Source organism: Nerophis lumbriciformis, linkage group LG07 (genome assembly GCF_033978685.3).
Source record: "Nerophis lumbriciformis linkage group LG07, RoL_Nlum_v2.1, whole genome shotgun sequence".
NCBI classification, from domain to species: domain Eukaryota; kingdom Metazoa; phylum Chordata; class Actinopteri; order Syngnathiformes; family Syngnathidae; genus Nerophis; species Nerophis lumbriciformis.
The window spans coordinates 26785223-26812136 of NC_084554.2; the positions used below are offsets into that span (position 1 = coordinate 26785223).

General features: G+C 39.2%; 1 protein-coding gene across 7 annotated transcripts in view; it reads left to right on the forward strand.

The window, feature by feature from the left end:
* The window catches only part of ctnnd2a (catenin (cadherin-associated protein), delta 2a), a 723152-nt gene that overhangs the window by 86193 nt on the left and 610045 nt on the right, over positions 1 to 26914 (forward strand). For all 7 annotated transcript variants that reach the window (XM_061965552.2, XM_061965556.2, XM_061965554.2 and 4 more), the window contains exon 2: positions 6240 to 6370. In XM_061965552.2, the coding sequence (XP_061821536.2) occupies positions 6242 to 6370 (129 nt within the window). In that variant the 5' untranslated portion in view covers positions 6240 to 6241. The remainder of the gene's footprint in view (positions 1 to 6239; positions 6371 to 26914) is intronic.

Sequence of the window (26914 nt, forward strand, 5' to 3'; positions counted from 1 at the left end):
GCTACTTCTAAATCACTAATCCTCGCCTCCATGGCGACAAATAAAGTAAGTTTCTTACAAGTATCATCCCTGCAGGACGAGGAATAGCTAAACATGCTTCACTACACACCGTAGCTCACCGGCGTCAAAATGTAAACGCCATTGGTGGATCTACACCTAACATCCACTGTAATGATACCAAGTACAGGAGCATATCTTGTCGATATTACTAAGATTACGTCGATATTTTTTGGCACCACAACATCTTCATTCATTTAAAAAAAATGTATATTATGTTTATAAACTCAGTAAATATGTCCCTGGACACATGAGGACTTTGAATATGACCAATGTATGATCCTGTAACTACTTGGTTTCGGATTGATACCAACAACAAACAACAGAAGAATAAGTGATTATTACATTTTAACAGAAGTGCAAATAGAACATGTTTAAAAGAGAAAGTAAGCAGATATTAACAGTAAATGAACAAGTAGATTAATAATTAATTTTCTACCACTTGTCCTTAATAATTTTGACAAAATAATAAAATGATAAATGACACAGTATGTTACTGCATATGTCAGCAGACTAAATTAGGAGCCTTTGTTTGTTTACTTACTACTAAAAGACAAGTTGTCTTGTATGTTCACTATTTTATTTAAGGACAAACTTGCAATAAGAAACATATGTTTAATGTACCCTAAGATTTTTTTGTTAAAATAAAGCCAATAATGCAATTTTTTGTGGAACCCTTTATTTAGAAAAGTATCAAAGTACTGAAAAGTATCGAAATAATTTTGGTACCGGTACCTAAATATTGGTATCGGGACAACACTGATAATCACCATTAATTTATGAATGATTAGCCCTCCTCTTACATGTTGTGTATTGATTGTGACAATGCTGGCACACCAGCAGTTGTTATATTATTCTCTCTCTAGACTCTTATTAATCTACTTGTTAATTTGCTGTTAATATCGGCTTGCTTTCTGCTGCAACGTGGTTGCATCTACAATTCTTAAACTTTACTAAGCACTTATTTTTTTGGTTTTCTTTCAAGCTAGCTCAGTGGTTACCTGTGTGTAACTTGTTCAGCCTCGTTCTCCACTGATAATGATACTTGATAATGATGCTTAAGATACTAAGAAATGCCGTTTATTTGCCCTAATGGAGGTGATTATATTGGCCAAGGAGAGCATCTCCACAATGTCTAAACATAATTAGCTCTTAGCCGCTTTAAGTTGAGGTACTAAAAACAAATAATTTCAGTCAGAGGGGATCAGTGTTTATCATCTGTATTAAAAGGCATTAATTGCCAATAGCGATACGTACTTTTTCACAAAAATTGGCTGATATTATACAGTGGCCGGTCGATGGGCACACCCCTACAAAAAATATATTATAATATAAATCCTAATCGTAAGAGGCAGCAATATGGATTTCAGGCACTATCGCTAATCTCTATATGCTTAATACATTTAATAGGAAATGCACAATTGTGCCATTTTCCTTCAGTAATCACAGCTCTCTGTGCCACAATCCATAACAGAATGCTTAGTCTTAGCAGAAAGGTGCACGGGCCACTGCAGTGACCTAACAAAAGTTGGCACGAACTTGGATCTCAACTGTAGATTTCGTAATTGGACTGATGAGTCTCGCAGGAAAAGGACTCCACTTACTTGGCTCATTATTTAGTCTCCTCTATTGACAATGTCCACTCCCTGGGGACTCTTTAATGTAAAACTTGCTGTCCCACTTCCCGATTTCTTTGACTCGTGCTGTGCAAGTTGTCACTGTGGCATTAAAAACGCTCTACTAAGCTTTTAAAGAAGGTTAAATATAAAACACCAACCAGTGTGCTGTTTCAAGTTTTCCTTAAGGAAATAATGTAAAGTGAATTATTAAGTAACTCCAGGCTCAAACTGTAGACATCATAAAAACTTAATTAACTCTACCTGCAAAGTGGCATTTATTACTGTTTTACAAGCTTAAAGAGACATTGACCACTGTATAGTAAAACTAAATAAACCTAAAATAAAACTACTCGCTCTCATCACCATTATCCATCCATCCATTTTCTACCGCTTGTCCCTTTCGGGGTCACACAAGACATATTTGGTGTGAACTTTGGTGTTTACTGACTTTACAAACAGTGTTTAAGTAACATTTGAACACTGTTAGCTGCCATACAAACCTAAATAATGGTTATTTATGGAATATTACAGCTAAAATAAATTAAAGCTAAGTGTTTGGCACACTCCATGATCTCAAAGCCCACACTATTTGCATGTTTATGTCTTTGTTTCATCAATAATGTGTTTCATTATGCGTTTGAACCAATGTAGAGGCTAAAGGCTACTTAAAATATCTCTAACCCCCCCACCCCCCAACTATTTGGTGTTTTATAAATTTGTAGTTTTTAATTAATCTTTTTTTTTTTTTTTTTTTAAAGAAGTGCCGACAAATGCATTAGAAAGTAGCCAGAATGTGAGTTTTATAATCATATAACTAGGCATGTCCGATAATGGCTTTTTGCCGATATCCGATATTCCGTTTTTTTCCAACTCTTTAATTACCGATACCGATATCAACCGATATATACAGTCGTGGAATTAACACATTATTATGCCTAATTTGGACAACCAGGTATGGTGAAGATTAGGTACTTTAAAAATAAAATAAAAAAATAAAATAAGATAAATAAATTAAAAACATTTTCTTGAATAAAAAATAAATTAAAACAATACAAAAACAGTTACATAGAAACTAGTAATTAATGAAAATTAGTAAAATTAACTGTTAAAGGTTAGTACTATTAGTGGACCAGCAGCACGCACAATCATGTGTGCTTACGGACTGTATCCCTTGCAGACTGTATTGATATATATTGATATATAATGTAGGAACCAGAATATTAATAACAGAAAGAAACAACCCTTTTGTGTGAATGAGTGTAAATGGGAGAGGGAGGTTTTTTGGATTGGTGCACTAATTGTAAGTGTATCTTGTGTTTTTTATGTTGATTTAATAAAAAACCCAAAAAAAAAGAGATACCGATAATAAAAAAACCGATACCGATAATTTCCGATATTACATTTTAACGCATTCATCGGCCGATAATATCGGCAGGCCGATATTATCGGACGTCTATACATATAACCTGTCATTATTCACTCAAATATGATTAGAGATTAGCTGAATCACATAAAATTGTCATCAGTGGATAATACAAATCATAATAATACATCTTAATTTTAATTATTATTATTATTAGTGCATCTACTGGCGGTTAAACGTCTCCTGTCTTCAAACCTAGTTCCGCCTTTGTTTACTTTATTTAAGGGTCCTTGAATGCACCACAATTATATGAAGCAAAAGTAAAACTTATAAATAACCCTGTCGGATGCTGCCAAAAATGTATTTATTATATTTTTATCTTCTATCATTTCATCCTGTGTAAGAATGCATGAAGGTGAGCTTTGATGATGTTATGACGTCTGTGTCGAGTGAACAGTGATGTGCTGCTACTCTGAGGTAAACCCTCCCAATGCGTTTTTGCATTAGGGGTGTAGCAGGAAGTCGTCGACATTTCTAATTTGATTCAAAAAACAACCTCATTAATGAACTTTGACTGCAAAATGTATTTTATTTTAGCTTTTTTTGACAATGTCTTTTATAACTGACAGATTTAAATGGAATAAAAACATCTCTACAGTAGCCCAAGCCATGGTCATGTGGACCCCCTAAACAACCCCATGAAGTGTTTGTGACTTGGGCCGGCCTTAGTGTGAACTTCATATTTAGTTTGACGTTTGAAATATCGGTTGAACTCCACTTTAATAGGCTCCACACACACGCCATAACGCCCTTTTGTGTCTCCTCTAAAAGCGTCTAATCAATGGCGAGGACCTCATCCTGGAAAATATCAATCCATGACTCATTGGGGTGACAAAATCCTTTCTGCATGACGTGGCTGAAGATGCGCTAAATAACCGCGAGAAATGTCAAATGCGCATAATTCTGCGCTTTGGAAGCCTGGTGTAAACTGTCTGAATGGGTGAGACATAAGGAGGACGGCGCAAAAAATATGATTCTGCCAACATTTCCTTTCACACTTGTGAGATGTCAATGTCTCCGGCACTTCAAATATTTCTGCCTGCACGTTGTCGACAGCTCAATTTAGAGCCGTCAAATGATGCATCTGTTATCATGCAGGCCTTGCGTGAAGGGCACAACCTACTCGGCTTTAATCTATTGAAACACGTTCAGGGTTCCAAACAAATAACCGTGCATACAGAAAAACTGTCACATGGTTCTCCCGTTTCCCAGTCAAAGTAATTAAAAAAGTGATAATTAGCGCATTGCCGTTTAATGAGTGTAGGAGGACTTGTTTGTTTTTTAAGATGACGCACTGGCAGGTGCACAGGTGAGATGTGGGATTGGGTGTTGCATGATGATTCTGTCTCAGATTGGTACCCACTCATGTCCGGTTATGTGCTATATTGGAATTCTGCTGCTGTCCATGGTTGTGTGGATCCATGTTTGGTAACATCAGTCAAAAAGATGATCATGAAAAAATACACTGAATTATAGATATACTGTAAATGTGTTTTTATATTTGTAAAAAAGGCATGTCTCTTCTTTTTTGGCGTGCCTTATATTGCAGGACTGCAATCTATTTGTGATTGGTTGCGGTCAAGATGAGGTCATTGTTTAATTTACATAAATGGCCATGAGGCATGTGCACATATTTTTTTAAAGGCTAAAAAAACATCATACATATGCTTAAAAACAAATATTTGTTATAGTCTTAGTTATTTCTATTAACAAGTTATCATTTTCTGGTTATGTTTTATCTTTTTTGCTCAATTTTTTAAATGTTTAAATTTTTTCTTTTCTTTTTTTTTTTTTAGTTTATTCCATTTTAACAATGTAACACTGGCCCACAAAAACCAAAAAGCAAATACATGAAGGACATTAATGAGGAGGGGGATTGAGTTGCTGTCGTTGTATGATTTGCATAATTGGCTATGATGCATGGTCATATAGTTTTTTATCAAAGGCTACAAAAAAACCCTGAAATGGATTTAAAAAAACATATGTTAAGTTAAAGTTAAAGTACCAATGATTGTTACACACACACTCGGTGTGGCGAAATTATTCTCTGCATTTGACCCATCACCCTTGATCACCCCCTGGGAGGTGAGGGGAGCAGTGGGCAGTGTTATTAGTATTGACATTTTATCTTTTTCTGGTTATGTTGTACCATTTTGCAAACATTTTTCAACATTACTGTTTTTTTGTTGTTTATTCATTTTTTTAAAATATTACACTGGCCTATTAAAAAAAAAAAAGATAAATTGATTTATTATTTATTGGGTCGAAATGTTTTTTGGCGACCCACCACAGATAAATGAAGGACATTATTGGGAGGGGATCGTAAAACCATCGTCTGCTTAATTGCATAATTGGTTATGATACATGTGCATGTATTTTTACAAAAATGTTAAATATATATTGGGAGACATCTTTGTATTGTTAATCAGTATTATTTTTTCATATTTTTGATTATTTTTCTGCTCAGTCTTTAAATGTTTGTATTTTATTTTGTTCACCTAATTTTTGCAATAAATAATCATCCATACAAAAAAGAGCTACGGTCTAAAAAACACCCTTAGTCTACTTTTTTTTGTATTTATTTGTGATTTTATCTCTACTTCTTGTAAAGCCACATCTTGAAAAAAAAGAGAAAAAAAAAATCAATTTGTGGTGGTCCAAATTTATTTTGTGGCGGCCCGCTATAAATAATTGACATACATTAATGTTTTTTTGTCTGTTTTATTTCTACAATGTACCACGGGCCCATTGGAAATAAAAAAATAAAAAACAAAAAACAAAACAAAAAAACTGTGTCTACAAATGGTCTCTGGGCCGCACTTTGGACAACCCTGGTTTATGCATTTCACCGGGTAGGCGAAGTATTACCTTTTTGTACTTCCTGTATTGCCAATTCTGTAAAAAAAATAAATAAATAATGTGGCGGTCCAAGTTTGTTTATGGCAGACCGCCACAAAGAAATGAAAGGAGTGAATGGGTGCGGCGTCTCTTTAGTATACAAATAAGGCGTTGTTTTTAAATTGAGGCAACAGTATCAATGATTGTTTACATTCTATGCAATCAATATGCCAATACTGTACAATATTCCATTTATATACAGTTATAATTATGTCATTAAATTTTTTTTTGGTAATTTTTAGCCATGCCGGTGCCAGATCAGCCCGCCGAGCAGGAAAAGGGGGCCATGGTTCCCCCGGTGATGCCGGCCTCCAATGGAGACAGATCTGAGACGGAGACCACTTCGTCTATCCTGGCCTCAGTCAAAGAGCAGGTAAGAACATGGTTTTTGTCATATGTTAACACTAAATATGATTGCAAATGAGCAAAAAGGCTTATGGAATCACTCTTATAATCTTTTTAAACAAGGCATTCACTGGTTGCTGGGAATTTCTTCCACCCACATCAAAAAGCAGCTGCTTGCATTATTATTTGAAGTATTATTCAGAGTTTTAAAATCAATTGTACACAGAGGTGGGTAGAGTAGCCAGAAATTGTACTCAAGTAAGAGTACTGTTACTTTAGAGATTTATTACTCAAGTAAAAGTAAGGAGTAGTCACCCAAATATTTACTTGAGTAAAAGTAAAAAGTATGTTGTGAAAAAACTACTCAAGTACTGAGTAACTGATAAGTAACATACACACTCATATATATATATATATATATATATATATATATATATATATATATATATATATATATATATATATATATATATATATATACATACATACATACATACATACATATACATTGAAATATACAGTATATAATTTATAAGTATTTATTTTGCTGTTTTTGTTTACATGTTAAAGGTGTTTTAATGAATATACATGCATGTTTAACATATAGATTCCTTTCTTTAATGAAGACTAGAATATAAGTTGGTGTATTACCTGATTCTGATGACTTGCGTTGATTGTAATCAGACAGTCGTGATGATAACGTCCACGTTTTCAAATGGAGGAGAAGAAAAGTTCCTCCTTTCTGTCTAATACCACATGAAAGTGGTGGGTTTTTGGCATCCTATTTGTCCAGCTTCCATATTCGTTTTTATACACTTTACAAGAAATATATTGGTGTCAAACTCCGTAGCTTGCTAGCTTGTTTACGCTGGCTTTCGGAGACTCTTGTTTTGAAAGCGCAGGCTCGATGGCGCGGCACTTTTATTGTGAAGACAGGAACGTCCTCATGTGCGGTCAGTCTTGAGGCTTTTGACGGTACAGTTGAAATAAAACAAGTATCTTTTTTCCTTCACACTTTTGATTGATTGATTTGAACTTTTATTATTAGATTGTACAGTACATATTCCGTACAATTGACCACTGAATGGTAACACCCCAATAAGTTTTTCAACTTGTTTAAGTCAGGTCATGTGACCACCTGGCTCTGTTTGATTGGTCCAACGTCACCAGTGACTGCATCTGATTGGTGGAACGAAGTGAAACGTCACCAGTAAGGCAGGCACTTTGAAGGTCTGTCTGACAGACCAAAACAAACAAAGCGTGCATTAACAGATCGATAAAAATTAGTTGCGAGTAGCGAGCTGAATGTAGATAAAAGTAGCGGAGTAAAAGTATCGTTCCTTCTCTATAAATATACTTAAGTAAAAGTAAAAGTATGTTGCATTAAAACTACTCTTAGAAGTACAATTTATCCCAAAAGTTACTCAAGTAGATGTAACGGAGTAAATGTAGCGCGTTACTACCCACCTCTGATTGTACATTGCATGCCCAGTTTGTTGCGTACTAATTACTTAAAAAGTACAAACATATTTCTTATGTGGACCTGAAATAGCGAAGAAATTCCTCAATTAGGTAGCGGAACTACGTTCTAATTGCACTTTGATGCACCTCAAGCACATGTTTGGTGGGTACACAGTAGTGGTCTACAATTATACAAATGGAATTTCTTGTCACAACAACATCTTTCTTCATATTTCCTTTTGGAGAACAGTTGGTGCACCTTTACCTGTGCTTATTAGAGGGTCCGTCAGACTAAATGGATTTATGGATAGTTTTGCACTTTAAGATCTCTCCGTAAGTCTTACTTGGACTTTTCTTTCGGACGCATTTATGAAAATGTACCCCCATTATAGCACTCAGAGAACTTACTGGGCAGCTCAATGGGTTGTGATGGTTGTTGAGAAGAGCAGGCACTCTTCAAAGCCGTTGTAAATGTAAAGATTGAAAGATGCCAAAGAAATATGGAGTGATGGGTTGAAAATAGAGTATAGTAACAAAGCAGAGCACTGAAATGGTCACTTAAAGCAAGGCTCAACACACTGGTCTCCAGCTGGAACACTACAAGAGGCAAGGCTGCTTGACAAGGAGGAAACAGGGAAGCAGTGCAGAGAAAAGGACATCAGGAGTGGTATTGTCCCTTTTTTAATCTCATCTGAGCAGAAAATCCACATGCGGAACCATGAATAACTCATAAGAGTGCCAAGGAGCACTCTAAACAACAAAAACATTAGTTTTGCACTAATTGTCTTTGGTGGTGTGTGTGTGTGTGTGTGTGTGTGTGTGTGTGTGTGTGTGTGTGTGTGTGTGTGTGTGTGTGTGTGTGTGTGTGTGTGTGTGTGTGTGTGTGTGTGTGTGTGTGTGTGTGTGTGTGTGTGTGTGTGTGTGTGTGTGTGTGTGTGTGTGTGTGTGTGTGTGTGTGTGTGTGTGTGTGTGTGTGTGTGTGTGCGCGCGCGCGCGCCTCAGACTCCTTCATTGTGTTAGTTAGTTGCAATACACAACTTCTGAGGCAATACAAGAATGACATTTGCAATTGAACTAAATTATAGTTTTTAATAATAGTTTAATTAAGCTCAGTGACCTAGTGGTTCGAGTGTAAGCCCTGAGATTGGTAGGTCGGGAGTTCAAACCCTGGCCGAGTCATACCAAAGACAATAACGATGGGATCCATTACCTCCCTGCTTGACACTCAGCATCAAGGGTTGGAATTGGGGGTTAAATTACCAAGAATGATTCACGGGCGCGGCCACTGCTGCTGCTCACTGCTCCCCTCACCTCGCAGGTGGTGATCAAGGGTGATGGGTCAAATGCAGAGAATCATTTCGCCACACCTAGTGTGTGTGTGACAATCATGGGTACTTTAACTTTTTTAAATGGAAACTTTAACTTTCAAGACAATTTTGTAAGCATGTTTCTATAAGTGAAATAACTACAATAAAGAATATCATCTTCATCCTAAGATCAGCATCATTACTCCTCTAACTAGTTAACATCCTTTCACACACTTACTTTTTTGAGAGGGTCACTGTCCCATGGCCGGCAGATCACTTGTGTGTGTGACAGGAAGAAAAGCTTTGACTTGTTTGGGTAGAAATTGTTTGCTGCCACCTGTTTGCATGTATAAATCGCTAGTCAATGAATACATGGGAACCTTTGAGACACTTCTTTTTGGAGTGGTTATCTGTGTTGAGGCCAGCAGAACATATGTATATATGACTGTGAGTGAGTGACAAGAAGAAAAGCTCTGACTCATTTGGGGAAAAGTCATTTACCGCCACCTGTTTGCATGTATAAGTAGATATTCCCCGATTATAAGACAACCTTTGAGACAATTATATTTTAAGTGGATCACTTTGTCGTAACCGGCAGATCGCGTGCGAGCGACATAAAGAAAAGCTGTGACTCACTTGAGGAAAAGTTGTTTGCCGCCACCTGGTTGCATGAATAGATTGCTTGTCCCCGAATATGAAATAACCTTGCAGAAATGTATTTTTCGAATAGGTCACTCTGCCATGGCCAACAGATTACATGTTGTGTGAGTGACAGGAAGAAAAGCTTAGACTTGGAGAAAAGTCGTTTACTGCCACTTGTTTGTATGTAAAAGTTACTAGTCCCCAAATGTAAGACAACCTTTGAAACACTTTTTATTCTTCAAGTGAGTCACTGTGTAACGGCCGGCAAATCACATGCGAGTGACAGGAAGAAAACATCTGACTCGCTTGGGGGAAAGTTGTTTGCAACCACCTGGTTGCATGTATAAAGTTGCTTGTTCCCGAATATAAAATAACCTGGAAAACACTTATTTTTCAAATGGGTCACCATGCCGTGGCAAATAGACTACTTGTTGTGTGAGGGACAGGAAGAAAAGCTTGGGGAAAAGTAATTTGCATATATATATATTGCTTGTCACCGAATATAAAATTTCAAGACACTTATTTTGCGAGTCGGTCACTGTGCCGTGGCCAACAGATCACTTGTTGTGTGAGTGACAGGAAGAAAAGCTCGGATTCACTTGTGGAAAAGCGGTTTGCTGCCACTTGTTTGCATGTATAAATTGTTTGTTGCCGGATAAAAGACAACCTTTGAGACACTTGTTTTTCGAGTGGGTCACTGTGCCGTGGCCAACAGATCACTTGTGTGAGTGACAGGAAGAAAAGCTCTAAATCACTTGGGGAAAAGTCGTTAACCGCCACCTGTTTGCACGTATAAATTGCTAGTCGCCGAATATAACAGTTATTTTGCAAGTCGATCAACTGTGCCGTGGCCAACAGATCACTTGTTGTGTGAGTGACAGGAAGAAAAACTCTCTTGCATCGGGAAAAGTCATTTGTTGCCACCTGTTTGCATGTATACATTGCTACTATTGTTACAGGAATGGTAGTAATTAACAATAATGTTAAGTCAAATATGTATTTCTTAGCTACTCTTTAGAAAAGAGCCACAAGGCATGCTGGGAATTATTTGATCAACTCCCAGCAACGCGACAATCTTTTAACTTTAGGTGATTTTAGGGAACTTTGTGGTTATGCATAAGCCAATGAAGATATAAATAGACAGGAAATCAGTCTCGCTTTTAAATCTCCACATTCTCTGATGTGTAAATTAGCACTTAAAACATCGACGGATAAAAATTTTTACCGTCCCGCTTCATGTGGAATTTTTTTGAGATTCTCGACATGCTTTGCAGGATGTTGCATCATCTCTCAGGTTGCCTTGGGACAACTTCAACTTCACCGGTGCTCACATGCTTTACAGTATCGCTACATAGATCATATCTCGTGGTATTTTTTTTATTTTTTATACTGGTTTTTAAACATAAGCACATATTTCCTCACGGCGAGCAAATGTAAATGGGAAGTTTTTTCCCAAGGATCGTGCTCCTCATTATGCGCAGTATCACCTTCACGTTGTATCGGCGAGCACGTTTAGTGTTGCATAATATCAAGTTAATGACATTCTATTCATAAACATCCTAATAATGATTAATGGCATCATGCTAATGTGCTTCACCGAGATGCTTACATGTCATTAGAATCAAAGACGGCAGAGGACACAAGAAAGGCTGCCGTCTACCTCATAATGAGAACGCCCCGAAGGTTGTGAAGTATTTGGCGGGAAAACAGGCCTCACATTTGACAAAAAAACTTATTTTGCGGTGTCGTCATATTGCGTTGGCTTCACTAGGGCTTATTTTTATTTGGCTTTAGGTGGCTTTTTTGCAATACTTACCTCATTTAATTAAGTCAAAAAACACTGGGCCCCATTCAGCAATAAGTTCCTATCTTTTGCTCTTATATTTCTTTCTAAGTGATTTCCTAAGAGGAGTCCATTCAAATTCATGACGTGTTCTTAAACGGCCAAATTGTTCCCACCTGCTGTTCTTAAGTTGCTGAATGCCAAATAGTTAGCGTGTGTGTGTCCATCACAATTTGCATATAACACGCCCTTATTTCCTCTATGCATATGTAAACACCCTTAATTTCGTAATTTGCATTGGTAAACGCCCTTAATACCCCATATAAGGGCACAATTCCGTCGGAAAAGCCGAACATCAAACACACGGAGAAAACACAAACAGATTACAGAAGAGAAATTCGTATATCGCCGCGGGGGAAATCCATCATGTCAAAACGTAAGTTTAAGAAAGGGGGGACTGCTGAGGTAGCCCCGAAGTGGAAGAAAAACTGGTCGAGTTCAGAAATATACTATAACCGATGCAGTAAACATGGTGTCAAGCGGCGAAGTCCGCACAGTTGAGGACATTAAAAATAAATGTTGTGTGTGTGTGTGCGTGCGTGTGTGCGCATTTTTAAATGTCTATATATTGCTCATTTTGCTGTATGTCTGTCTGTCTTATCTATCTATCTATCTATCTATCTATCTATCTATCTATCTATCTATCTATCTATCTATCTATCTATCTATCTATCTATGATATTAATTTAACATTAGACAATAGAAGTAAGGGAACTTGTCACACTTAAGAACAAATAGGCCACTCAAATAGTGCTCTGGAGCACTCGTAGATTTTGTTGTACCTACAAACAAATCCCAGCTAAGACATATAGGTGAATACAAAAATCTCCTTAAAAACTTCGTAAGTGGGCCTATGAACAAAATTTGTTCTTAAGAACGGTTGCTGAATGGGGCCCATTGCATTAATTACAGTGGCTGTAGGCAACCCCTGATGTAGTTTTTTTAAACTCCACAAGATAGCAGTAGCTGCTGCTTCATGTACATCTACATGCGCTTTAGTGTGCAACTCATTTCTGTTACCCTTGTATTGTTTACAATGTACTCATAAATGCCGACTGAACATTTTGCTTCTTTTGCTGTTGTGTGCAGTAGAGTTGTTCATGAATGTGCATGTGGTTTCAAGACGACTATATTTTGCCTTTGGCTTCAGTATTTCCCACAGATAGGCAATCTATTTGTGGCAGTGGAGGCGTGGCCAGTGGCTTGGTGGTGGGGGGCGGTGTAAATATGACATCATCCCAAAAATTTCATAATTGGCTATGATGCATGTATTTTCTTTAATAACACTAAACAAATGTTATACATATAAAAGGCAAATCTGTGTTATTGGTAGCAACATGTGTGTGTGTGTGTGTGTGTGTGTGTGTGTGTGTGTGTGTGTGTGTGTGTGTGTGTGTGTGTGTGTGTGTGTGTGTGTGCTGACTAGCTACAGAAGCCTGTTGCTCAAACCTTTAACTCAAAAACATAGTTGTATTTTTTTTAAATTGAAATATGTTTTTATTAAAAAAATAATATCATTAGAATTAACAATGTTAATATAATTTATAACTATTTGAAATATGGCAGCATAAATTGGCTGCAAAGTTAGGTTTTATCTTCCCTAATTATTCTAAATGTTTTTGTTTTTTTAAATGTTTCAAAAAATGTTTATTCTATTTATTTATACATGTTTTAGTGCGGCCCGCCACAGGTATTAATATATGTGAAACACTAGGTAAAAAAACGTTTTTCTTTTTTCCAGAAAGAACACAATTTTACTGCATTCTTCTCATTAAATGCTTACCACAAACAATTGTTTGGTAGGTAAGCCTGCATCGTTGATAAAGTTTTGATGGAGATGGTTTGACACTGGAATGGATTAACTCATTTTCCTGTTATTTCCTATTGGAAAAATGTGTTTTGGTTTGATTATGTTTGACATTTAAGTTTCCACTGTATGATATTTCATTCAAATGGTTCTTTGGGTATCTTCCTCCTCCTCCTTATCTGTCAAATGACTTGCATGCGATTAAACTACACTTGGGTCCATTTCCTCCCTAAGCTTGTTGCATGTGAGCTGAAAGTCTCCATAATCCTCCATCAAAGGTTCTCCTCGATGTGACAGAAGCGAGGTCTTGTTCAGTGCGTGCACAGGCTAATGCATTCTCTCCTCTTCTATATTGCTGCTTGGTCTCCAGACTCCCTTGTTCTTGAGACAGTTTGGCCCTTTTAGAGCAGAAGGGAAACCTTTCTCTGATGAGCATGCTCCCTCTATTGACTGTGCATCACTTTGAAAAGAGGAGTTTTTTTCTGTAGGTGTCTGCTGCTCACGACTACTGTATCTTCCAGTATTTTCCAGCAAGGCTTTAGTGTCCAACCACAGTCTTTTAAAACTGCCTTGAATCAAGTTAGTGGTATTGAAGTATTAATGGCCATCACGAGTGTCGAAATAGATTTTCGAATGAATCGGGATTCTTATTGGTAACGATTCGTAATCGATTCAAAAACGCAGTTTAAAAAAATAACTACAACAACACTCAGGCAAATCATGTTGTTGATGTTGATGTTGATCTGCAGTAAAAATTTACTTTAGAAAAGAGAAGTGTTGGACACTTTTCTTGTTGCCTTGTTTGTATTCAACTTGATTAAAAGTTTTGGGTATAACTTTATTAAACAAAACCAGTTTTCTTTTAGGTAATATAGAAATTTATCAGAGCTTTTTGTCTATTTTATGAACTGGGACCCAACGTTATTAAAAACGTATTGATTTTGAATCGAGAATCTGTTTGAATGGGGAATCGAATCTGAATCAAATCGTTACCCCCAAAAATTTAATCGAATTGTGTCATTCCCGAAGATTCACAGCCTTAATGGCTATATAACCTAGAGGTGTTTTGATATCGATATTGGAGCCTGGAGGATTGACCGATACTAATATCATCCATCCATCCATGCATCCATCCATCCATCCATCCATCCATTCATCCATCCATCCATCCATCCATCTTCTTCCGCTTATCCGAAGCCTAAGCAGAGAAGCCCAGACTTCCCTCTCCCTAGCCACTTTGTCCAGCTCCTCCCGGGAGATCCCGAGGCGTTCCCAGGTCAGCTGGGAAACATGGTCTCTCCACTGTGTCCTGGGTCTTCCTCGTGGTCTCTTACCGGTTGGACGCGCCCTATACACCTCCCCAGTGAGGCGTTCTGGGAGGCATTCTGACCAGATGCCTGAAACACCTAATCTGGCTTTTCTCGTTGTGGAGGAGCAGCTGCTTTACTCTGAGCTCTTCTCGAATGACAGAGCTACTCACCCTATCTATTAAGGAGAACCCCGCCACCTGATGGAGGAAACTCCTTTCGGCCGCTTGTACCCGTGATCTTGTCCTTTCGTTCCTAGCCCAAAGCTCATGACCATAGGTGAGGATAGGGACGTAGATTGACCGGTAAATTGAGAGCTTTGCCTTCTGGTGCAGCTCCTTCTTCACCTCGACGGACCGATACAGGGTCTGCATCACTGTAGCTGCTGCACCGATTGTAAATGGTAAATGGGTTATACTTGTGTAGCGCTTTTCTACCTTCAAGGTACTTAAATTGCTTTGACACTATTTCCACATTCACACACTGACTGTGGGAGCTGCCATGCAAGACCCGTCAGAAGCAAGGGTGAAGTGTCTTGCTCAAGGATACAAAGTTTGTGACAAGGATGGCAGAAGCTGGAAAAAGGAACCCCCAAGTTGCTGGCACAGCCACTCCACCAAGCAAGGCACGCCGTCCCCGATCCGCCTGTAGATCTCACGTTCCAGTCTTCCCACGCTAGTAAACAAGACCCAGAGGTACTTGAACACCTCCACTTGGGACATGAAATCCTCCCCAACCCGGAGATGGCACTCCACCCTTTTCCGGGCGAGAACCATGGACTCGGACTTGGAGGTGCTGATTCTCATCCCAGTCCCTTCACACTCAGCTGCGAACCTATCCAGTGAGAGCTGGAAATCTTGGTCAGATGAAACCAGCAGGCCCACAAAAAGCAGAGACCTAATTCTTCAGCCACAAAACCGGATCCTCTCAACACCCTGACACAGTCCAATTGTCACTGGAAACGGGTCCGACTTACAGCCGGCAATGCGGCAGTAATGGGGCAGTAATGTGGACCAAGCTCTGACACTGATCATACAGGGAGCGGACCGCCACAATCAGGCGGTCCAATACCCCATACTCTCTAAGCACTGTCCACAGGACTTCCCAAGGGACACGGTCGAATGCCTTCTCCATTTCCACAAAGCACATGTCGACTGGTTGGGAAAACATCCATGCACCCTCAAGGATCCTGCTGAGAGTTTAGAGTTGGTCCACAGAACCACGACCAAGACGAAAACCACACTGCTCCTCCTTAATCCGAGGTTCGACTATCCGACGTAGCCTCCTCTTACCAGGAAGGCTGAGGAGTGTGATCCCACGATAGTTGGAACACACCCTCCGGTTCCCCTTTTTAAATAGAGGAACCACCACCCCAGTCTGCCAATCCAGAGGCACCGGCCCCGATGTCCATGCAATGCTGCAGAGTCTTGTCAACCACGACAGCCCCACAGCATCCATAACAACAACTGTTATGGATGCTGCGATAACTCCGAGCAGATTTAATCTATGGCCGGGGCCCTGCCACCGAGGAGCTTCCTAACTCCCTCGACAACCTCAGCCCCAGAAATAGGAGAGCCCACCGCAGAGTCCCCAGGCAATGCTTCCTCATTGGAAGACGTGTTGGTGGGATTGAGGAGGCCTTCAAAGTATTCCTTCCACCGATCCACAACATCCCCACTCGACGTCAGCAGAACACCGTCTCCACTATATTACGGTGTAATAGCGCACTGCTTCCCCCTCCTGAGGTGGCGAATGGTGGTCCAGAATTGCTTCGAAGCCATCCGGAAGTCGTTCTTCATGGCTTTTCTGAAATCCTCCCATGTCTGAGTTTTTGTCTCTGCAACTGCCAAAGCCGCACACCGCTTGGCTTATTGGTACCTGTGTAATGTTGTGTGTAATGTGGAATATCGGAAAAAGCATGCTCAAGTAAAATTACTCAACAATTGCAGGTATGAAAAAGACTAACCTATTTATTAATAACAGTCTGGAAATGATTTATACTGTCTGTAAGTTGAAGTGGAGTAGTTATTTGTTTAGTCTATTTGCCGACACCTAGTGGTCATAATAATTCATGAAGTTCAGCTCATGACGCAGCAAGTTGAATGATGTGGACACTTTTGTTACTGGATACTTTCTAATATCCTTCTGCCTTGAAGACCTACAATTATAATTATTGGACACTTGTTTATGTTGACACATGTGCTGTTTTAGCCTGCAATATTGTTCAATTAAGGACACTTATTAGGTATTTCTACCTCGTGTGCTATTGTGTGCTTAGCTGCTGTGTAGCTGCTAGCTCCGAGTAGCTCACAGTATAGCCTACCATGTTTCCTTTTTGTATATAATTTGACTAAAATACAAGAAAAGACCAACTTTGTGTGCTTGGAGGACATTTAGATGTTAACTGGTTGTCCAGCTTTGCACAAGTAAACAAGTAAAGCAGAACTGCTTGTATCAAATCATTTGTATCAGAGATTTAAGGTACAAGCCGAAATCATTCGATACTTTTTTCTTTTTTGTCGACATCGGACCAATATCAATATTGAATTGCAGTGGCGGGCCGTGCGTTTCTCACCTAGGCCTTCTGTGATGTCCTACTTAGTCCGACTTCACCTCTCAAAATACCGCAATTTATGTCAGCACATGGACACGGCTGGAGATAATATACAGAAACACCCTTGCACACTACTGGTAATTGGATCCCATCAACAGTGTACAAAATGGTCTATTTATCGGCGCATTTAACATTCAATAAACCCGCTTCAGCAATTAAAACAGGGGTCTCAGACACGCGGGCCAATTGCGGCCCGTGAGACGTTATTTTGCGGCCCGCACCTTAATATGAAAATTTTATGTTAGTGCGGCCCGCTTGACAGCGTCATACTTGCCAACCCTCCCGATTTGTCCGGGAGACTCCTGAATTTCAGGGTAACTATTCTCTCAATGTCTGCCGATTTTCACCCAAACAACAATATTAAGGGCGTGCCGTGATGGCACTGCCTTTAGCGCCCTCTACAACCTGTTCAAACAGCGTGCCAGCCCAGTCACATGTTGTATTTGGCTTCTGTACACACACGTAAGTGACTGCAAGGCATACTTGGTCAACAGCCATACAGGTCACACTGAGGGTGGCCGTATAAACAACTTTAACACTGTTACAAATATGCGCCACACTGTGAACCCACACCAAACAAGAATGACAAACTCATTTCGGGAGAACATCCGCACTGTAACACAACATAAATACAACAGAACAAATACCCAGAATCCCATGCAGCCCTAATTCTTCCGGGCTACAATATACACCCCCCGCTACCACCAAACCCCGCCCCCCCACACATCACTTTCCCCCCCCTGCATCAATTTTGGGGGGGGCGGGGGGGTTTGGTGGTAGTGAGGGTGTATATTGTAGCCCGGAAGAGTTAGGGTAAATTGAGTTTGAGAACCCCTGAATTAGAACATATCATACGTGGTACTGTCAAAATTTTAAAAAATGTATAAACCAAATGAAACATGAAGAAATTAAGAAATAAAATATTTGAACTCAAGATTTGTAGAACCCATTCGACGCCGTATAAGCCAGTGTTACCGTCATTGTCGGTATTTGGTCATAGTCTGCTAATTCCTGTGAAGGTTGCGGACAAACCATTTCCCCGACGGGATAACTTCCGATGTCGGCCGACCTCGTCTCACAAGATGCATTTTCTCTTAAGTATCCTTCTTGAAAATGAAAATATCTGCCACCTAATCAATATGTTGCTCTCCTTTTTTGTGCGTACCGGTGAGTTTTTTGTGGCTTTCTACGGCTCGTATGGCTCCGGTGCCACTTCCTGTTTTCGCAACTTGTGACTCCCAAGTGAGTATGCAATCACAGCGTAAGGCCAGCTAGAAGGCCTTACTGACAACAACTCATTATCTGATTGGCTATCGCACTTTATCAATTCTATGTGCCCGTTCATTTGCCTGCGTTGTTGATTCTGAAGGCCCCGGGCAGATTTCGTACAACATGGCAACAAAAGCTAGGTGAATTCTGACTGGATAAAAACTCTAACCTAAATACAACAGCACTGGAAAGAGCATAATATGACATGAAGAGAATATGAATACTTTTAGATATTATGGTAAAGTACATTTAAAAATTACTTTTATCTTTAATTATGGTCATAATTTCTGGTTATGTTAGGCCACCAGAGAAGGCCTTGCTGGCCCTGACGGCTCACAACTGTTGGATTGGGACACCCCTTGTCCAAATACCAAAAAACGTTTAATATTGTTAACTTTAACTTTAACTTTTGGTCGGCAATATTTTCAATAACGACGTTTGTTGTCTTTGTTAACAATTTGTGTTGCCATTTATTAATTTTGTTTAATCACAACTACTCAGTTTGGTTTAATCTACTTAATGGCAGCTCCAGTATCTCTCATGTAGCGCCCCGCCCCCACCCAACACAGATATCCTAAACTGACGAGCATAAAGCTTTAAAGAGCAAAGCACAAATAAATATGAACCTTTTTTCCCCCCTCATCCTTGTGGCGCCCTTTCGAGAATATTGCCCTGGGCACTTGCCTGTGTGGCCCATAGCTAAGACCGCCACAGACTGTAGGTCAAGATGTGCTAAGCATTTCAATTTTTAAAACAAAAACAAGCCTGACAGAAGGAATCGATGTTAGCGTGACATTTAACGTTTGCACTTTTTGTGCATCAAAATAGGCCGCAGGCCAATAAAAACAAGCTGTGGGATTCAAATGGCCCCTAGTCCGAACTTTTGACACCATATTACGCAGGAGAGATAGATTTATGATCCATTTTAGCAAAGATTTTCCACTTTTTTGTCCCAATCATGAAGTGTATTGCTACTTCCTTTGGGCTTATCATCATCGGTCGATATATATATATATTTTTTATACTTATGCCGAAGAAGCATTTTGTGCCGACCACACTTCTCGACAGTACAGTTTACACTCCACACAAATGCCTAGCTTACCCAGTCATGCTCCTTTCTGCAGCCTCATTTCTTACCATTTGTTCCCGCAGCCTTCAGGAGGCAAAGGATACGCTGATAAACGGCGGCCGCACTTCTAGCGTGCAGGGAAGTATAGCCCGGGTGTCGACTGAGTGGCTTTTAAACGACACTAAAAGCCACCAAGGTGACTTGTAATGATTTTCACGCAAGGTGTGTCGCGGCAATATCTTCTCACATCCTCGCTCGAAGAGCATCAAGAAAGAAAGATGGGCTCCTATATCTAAATGAACTTACAAATGGAACTTTGAATGCAATCCCCCCCTCCCCCACAAATTGATGTACTGGTGTTGCATGCCTATTTATAATTTTACCGCCGCTTCTTCCTGCATGCGCCATGACCTTAACATTTGTGCAACATGTTTGATAATAATCTTCTGAAACCTTTTTTTTCCAAAAATAATATGACTTTAAGGAGCTACTGAAAGATAATAACAGGCCTATTGTCATGTTTTATTCCTCTTTTGGGGACAAGTAATTACATACATTTATTTAGACTTAGACTTAGACTTAGACTTCCTTTTTATTGTCATTCAACTTTGAATTTTACAGCACAGATAAGAACGAAATTTCGTTACATAAGCTCATGGTAGTGCAGGATAAAAAAGCAATACGGTGCATATATAAATAAATACATATATATAAATAATATATAAATATATATATAATAAATAAATAAATATATATAAATAAATAGATTACTGTACAGATAAATATATTGCACTTTTTCACATGCGTCCACGTTTATGGATGTATGTTATATTGTCTTTTTTATTCCAGCGAGTTAATCCATTTTGGGGGGAGGTGAGGGGATAATTTAATTATGATGCGTTCAAGAGTCTTTATGAATAAATAATAACATATATAGTAAATATATACACTTGCCTTACTATATTCATTCATTGCTATACATAGATTTACAGCAGGGGTGTCCAAACTCTTTGACTTGGGGTCCACATTGAGGAAGAGTTGGTGGATAAATAAATGAGAAGTGTGTGCAAAAAACCAACAAGCGAAAAAGGAAACGGTCTGGTGGAATCCATCCAGCTGTCTGGGTCCAAATGAACAAATCTGGCCAATTACTGTTGGGAGGTCAATCAGTGAGAGTGAAATTACAGTACACTGCTGTTTGTGCACTCTGTTGCAAAGATAAACGATCCGATACAAACAATGTAATACTGCTGAGAAGTTCTCAAACTAACTTTGTCAAGAAAAATAAGCCAGCAGAAAGTTTGTCATTCAAGAAGAAATGGCACAGTATGACGAAGTCCAGGCTGAAAGCATCTTTTTGACAACATTCCCTCTTTTATACTTGGCAGCTGGGGGTCACCATCTGAGTGCCTCACCTGTTGCTTAATGTCAATAAATTCTCTCTGGATCGATATCTTGCGCTATGATCAAGGTGCAAAGCGCAGGTCGCTCTCTGCTATTGCGCATCAAGCACTTTGAGGGCGTTGTAAACTGTCTGCGACCAATAAAAACACACCATTAAAGGAGAGGATGTATTGCATGTCGAGTGCATTGGCACTTCCTTGTTGATGAATTCGGTGGAGATTGAACACAATCAGCTGTGGGCTGTTTACTGGATGGATGATAATAAAAAAACAGGTTCCCTTTAATGGAAATATAAGTGATCTGTTCCAGGGTCAAACTGCCAGTATTTGGGATGGCTATTAAATTTGGTACTTTTATTTGCACCAACCGGATTCGATATCTATTCACGTAAAATCAAACGGTGCCATATTTCGATAACTTTGTTGCACGTGACTTCACATCCGATTGTAGACTAAACACCAGCTGAAATAATTGGCGGGGAAACAAGCACTCAAGCATCACTCATAACGGACATAGCCAAACTGTCTACAGTAGAGATGTCAAACGTACGGCCCGCGGGCCGGCTCAGGCCCGCAAACAGGTTTTATCCGGCCCGCGGGATGAGTTTGCTAAGTATAAATATGAGCCAAAATTTTGGAATGAAAGAAACAGCTGTTCTAAATGTGTCCACTAGATCAGTGGTCCCCAACCTTTTTGTAATCGCGGACCGGTCAACGCTTGAAAATTAGTCCCACGGACTGGGGGGGTATGCTATTTTTTTTATTTTATTTAAAAAAAAATTTTTTGTCATTAAAAAAATACAATCATGTGTGCTTACAGACTGTATCCCTGCAGACTGTATTGATCTATATTGATATATAATGTAGGAACCAGAATATTAATAACAGAAAGAAACAACCCTTTTGTGCGAATGAGTGTGAATGAGTGTAAATGGGGGAGAGAGGATTTTTGGGTTGGTGCACTAATTGTAAGAGTATCTTTGGTTTTTTATGTACCAACCATCCATCCATTTTCTACCGCTTGTCCCTTTTGGGGTCGCGGGGGGTGCTGGAGCCTATCTCAGCTGCTGGAGCCTATCTCAGCTGCATTCGGGCGGAAAGTTGTTGATTTAATAAAAAAATAAAAAATAAACATTTTTTATTCTTTATTTTTTTATTTCTTGTGCGGCCCGGTACCAATCGATCCACGGCCTGGTACCGGGCCATGGCCCGGTGGTTGGGGACCACTGCACTAGATGATTCTTTGTATCTTTGAAGATGATGCTACATATTTTAAAAAATAAACCACATGTTTGTGCATAATCTTTCCTGTGATAAAATGGCAACCAAGGTAATCAAAAAGGTCAACCAACGAACGAGCTTTCTCAATAGAATCTCCTTTCTGGTCAACAAAAGCACCATGAGGATTCTGGCGGGAACTCTCGTTCATCCCTTTTTCGATTACGCATGCACCTCCTGGTAACCTAGCACCTCCAAAACCCTCAAATCTAAACTCCAAACATCCCAGAACAAGCTAGTCAGATTACTTCTAGACCTCCACCCCAGATCCCACCTCACTCCTACCCACTTCTCCAAAGTGGGCTGGCTCAGGGTGGAGGACAGAGTAAAACAACTTGCACCGAGCCTAGTCTATAAAATCCGCTACACCTCCCTGATACCGAAGTACATGTCAAACTACTTCCTTAACGTAATGACCGCCATAACCACAACACCAGGGGAAGCTCTACTAACCACGTTAAACCCAGTTTCCGATCTAACAAAGGTCTTAACTCATTCTCTTTCTATGCCACATCAATGTGGAATGCACACCCAACAGGTATAAAAGAAAGGGCATCCCTATCCTCCTTCAAAACCGCAATAAAAGTACACCTCCAGGCAACTTCAACTCTAAACTAACACCCTCCCCGGATTGTTAAGAATCAAATGTTAACAATCAAATGTAGATACTTTTTTTTATGGTAGTATATATGATAGTAAATATCTGTATGATGAATCAATTTAAGTGAACCCCGACTTAAACAAGTTAAAAAACTTAGTAACGGGTGTTACCATTTAGTGGTCAATTGTACGGAATATGTACTTCACTGTGCAACCTACTAATAAAAATCTCAATCAATCAATCAATCAGTCAAGGAGAATGAGCAAACTACATAAATAACATCCTGTAATTAGATTTTTATATTATTTTTTTATCTTGATAGATTGAAAATTAAGACTGAGTTGACTGATGAGCATTATCACATAATTTGTTCAGAAATGATAAATAACGACAAAAAAAGATGGAATACTTTTAACCGCAACATGTAAGTGTAAAAAAAACCCCAACAACATTATGATTTGTACATTTTCAGAATGTGCTTTTTGTATTTGTAAACAAATAAACAATCTGAAGTTGTCTTTATTTTTAAGTTATCGTGCCGTGATTTTACCAGTCCGGCCCACTTGGGAGTAGATTTTTCTCCATGTGGCCCCCGATCTAAAATGAGTTTGACACCCCTGCTCTACAGGTAATGTTGCAATATCAAAGCCAACAGGGCAAGTACAGTATATCTGATAAAAAACGCTCAAACAAAACCGAAGTCATCGCCACTAGCTGCGGAAGGTAGCTCTGCAATCAGCTAAACAGACTCAATAACTCCACTGTGACGTCTTGGTGAGTTTACCGAGAAATTTGTGAAACTGAAACAATACCAAAAGAACGCCGTTGTAAGTTAATAATACTTACACAGACACTTGTAAACGTCTTAGCATGCTAGCTAATGCTAACGATGCCAGCGTCATTACATCCCGATAGCACGTCCAAATATGCATGATAACACTCCTACACACATCACACACGGGACAGTTTAGTAAGTATAAACAATTTTAGTTAGAGTAGACTAAAACTTACATACAACGCTTGGAGTGATGAATAAATAATCCCTACGAGTAAAAACGCTATGAACAGCTAGAAGACTGAACGCCACTTTTACTTCCGGTTGTTGAAAGATCTCGGTGGAATTATACTGCAGCACCTGGATTGAGCAAACTCATCCAAAAGAGCAAACAGTAAAACACATTTTTAGTGTTTTTTCTTCTTTTTTAAATACAATTATTTTTAGTATGGACATCCATAAATTAGCCACTCCATCTTATAAGTCGCAGTGTTCAGAGTGTAGGAAAACCATAGCGGCTTATAGTCCGGAAATTACGGTACTTAAAATTAAAAAGCAAGTGTGTAATAGGTACAATACTTAGAGTATAAACACTTTGTATGGCACAATTTAATACTTGCCCGGCACATTCAGCTTAATGGCAAAAGCTACTTCCGAGGCAACACACCGTAGCCTACACACACTGCAACTGCATGCAAAGTATGGCACAATTTAATACTAGCCCGGCACATTCAGCTTAATGGCAAAAGCTACTTCCGAGGCAACACACCGTAGCCTACACACACTGCAACTGCATGCAAAGTCTACTATATAATGCTTGCAAATGTGACTCAGAAATATATTAAGTAAACATAACAACTGGACAGCACAGTTATCAATTCAGCTCATTGTTTGAATATTACATTAAATTAGGGTTTATTTCCAAATAATAACATATATTAATACACACAAAAAAGTTTCAAAAAATCATACTGTTGTGTTCTGGTATCAATTACCACGTATAGTTTCAAATGTAAAAAGTACCCATCACTGGTCAGTATCATAAGAATCTCAAGGAGATTTGACTATTTATGACATTTATTGTCCTAATGACATAACTGTTAAAATACCAGTTTTTAATTTAAAGACATTAGCATTAAGTAAGTAAAACATTTTTTTGTTTAAAAATGAAAAAGCAAAACAATGCATGATCATCTATTTTTATAATCCTCTTCAGTTTTGTTCTTTTTTTTTTTTCTTCAAATGGTGAAACCAGCCCTTTTTTTTTGCAAAAGGTTGTGCAAGAAGCAACATGAAGCAGGTTACCTAGGGCAGTGTTTTTCAACCTTTTTTGAGGCAAGGCACATTTTTTGCGTTGAAAAAATCCGGAGGCACGCCACCAGCAGAAATCATAAACTCAGTTGACAGTAAAAAGTCGTTGTCGCAATTGTTGGATATGACTTTAAAGCATAACCAAGCATGCATCAATATAGCTCTTGTCTCAAAGTAGGTGTACTGTCACCACCTGTCACATCACACCCTGACTTATTTGGACTTTTTTGCTGTTTTCCTGTGTGTAGTGTTTTACTTCTTGTCATGCGCTCCTATTTTGGTGGCTTTTTCCTTTTTTTTGGTATTTTCTTGTAGCAGTTTCATGTCTTCCTTTGAGCGATATTTCCCGCATCTACTTTGTTTTAGCAATCGAGAATATTTCAATTGTTTTTATCCTTCTTTGTGGGCACATTGTTGATTGTCATGTCATGTTCGGATGTACATCGCGGACGCCGTCTTCGCTCCGCAGTAAGTCTTTGTTGTCGTCCAGCATTCTGTTTTTGATGACTTTGTAGCCAGTTCAGTTTTAGTTTTGTTCCGCATAGCCTTCCCTAAGCTTCAATGCCTTTTCTTAGGGGCACTCACCTTTTGGTTTATTTTTGGTTTAAGCATAAGAAACCTTTTTACCTGTTATTTTTTACATTTACAAAGCAATTAGCTACCTGCTGCCACCTACTGATATGGAAGAGTATTACACGTTTACTCTGCCGAGCTGTAGACAGCACCGACACTCAACAACACATTATTTGCAGACTATAATTACTGGTTTGCAAAAAATATTTTTAAGTAGAGATGTCTGATTATATCGGCTTGCCGATATTATCGGTCATAAAATGCTTTAAAATGTAATGTCGGAAATTATTGGTATTGTTTTTTTTATATCGGTATCTTTTTTTATTTTATTTTTTTTATTATATTTTTTAATAAATCAACATAAAATACACAAGATACACTTACAATTAGTACACCAAACCAAAAAACAACAAAAACAAAGACTGTATCTCACGGCACACTAGTGTGCCGCGGTACAGTGGTTGAAAAGCACTGACCTAGGGGACAGTGATGTTTTAGTGTGTATTAGAGCCGCAAACAACCTGGAAGCCGGCTGATTTTCCCTCTTGTGTGGCCACACGCAGTCCAAACTTGATAATAAGTGTCGTTAGTCCGTCCCCTCCCCAATGGTCATTGCGGAATGATGCAGTATCCTGTAGCACTGGCACGAACTATGACATTGTTAGACACAAACTCTAATGAGGCGTGAAATCAATATGTACACTCCTGCTTCACCCGGGGCATGCTGGGTAATGGAGTGTCAGGAGCGCTTTGCGGCGGTTTTAATCACAAAGTCCTTGGAATAGCTCCCTGTAAACTACTCCCCGAGATGTGCGCAGGGGGTTGTGTATGTTGCACCTGTGATTACTTTGGCCGTAATTGAAGCTAACCATGTGTCCGTATGCCGGCATGGAGCTGTGCAGCCCTGCGTGAGTTTAGTACGAGTCCGACTGTGCGATCCGTGTTATCAGTGGGCTAGCATAGCTCCCCTACCTGCTTTGGTTTCATTAGCCTCTAAGGCTACATAGGACTCCTACCATGCAAGCAGTCTTCTTACTAATCACTGCCTGCACCTTCAGACATCCCCCCTCTACTTTCTGAATGCTAATGCTATTGCAGCTCACATCGCTTGCATGCTGATCGACTTGTTAGCATTAGTGTGGAAAAGAACCCACAGGAAACCTGAATGCTATTAAAGTACCAGTAGAATGGAAAAACAAATTGACTCTATATCGGGCCTGGGCAATTATTTTGACTCGGGGGCCACATTTAGAGAAAAAAAAAAGTGTCTGGGGCCGGTATATCTATTTTTAGGAACACTAATACAAAACCT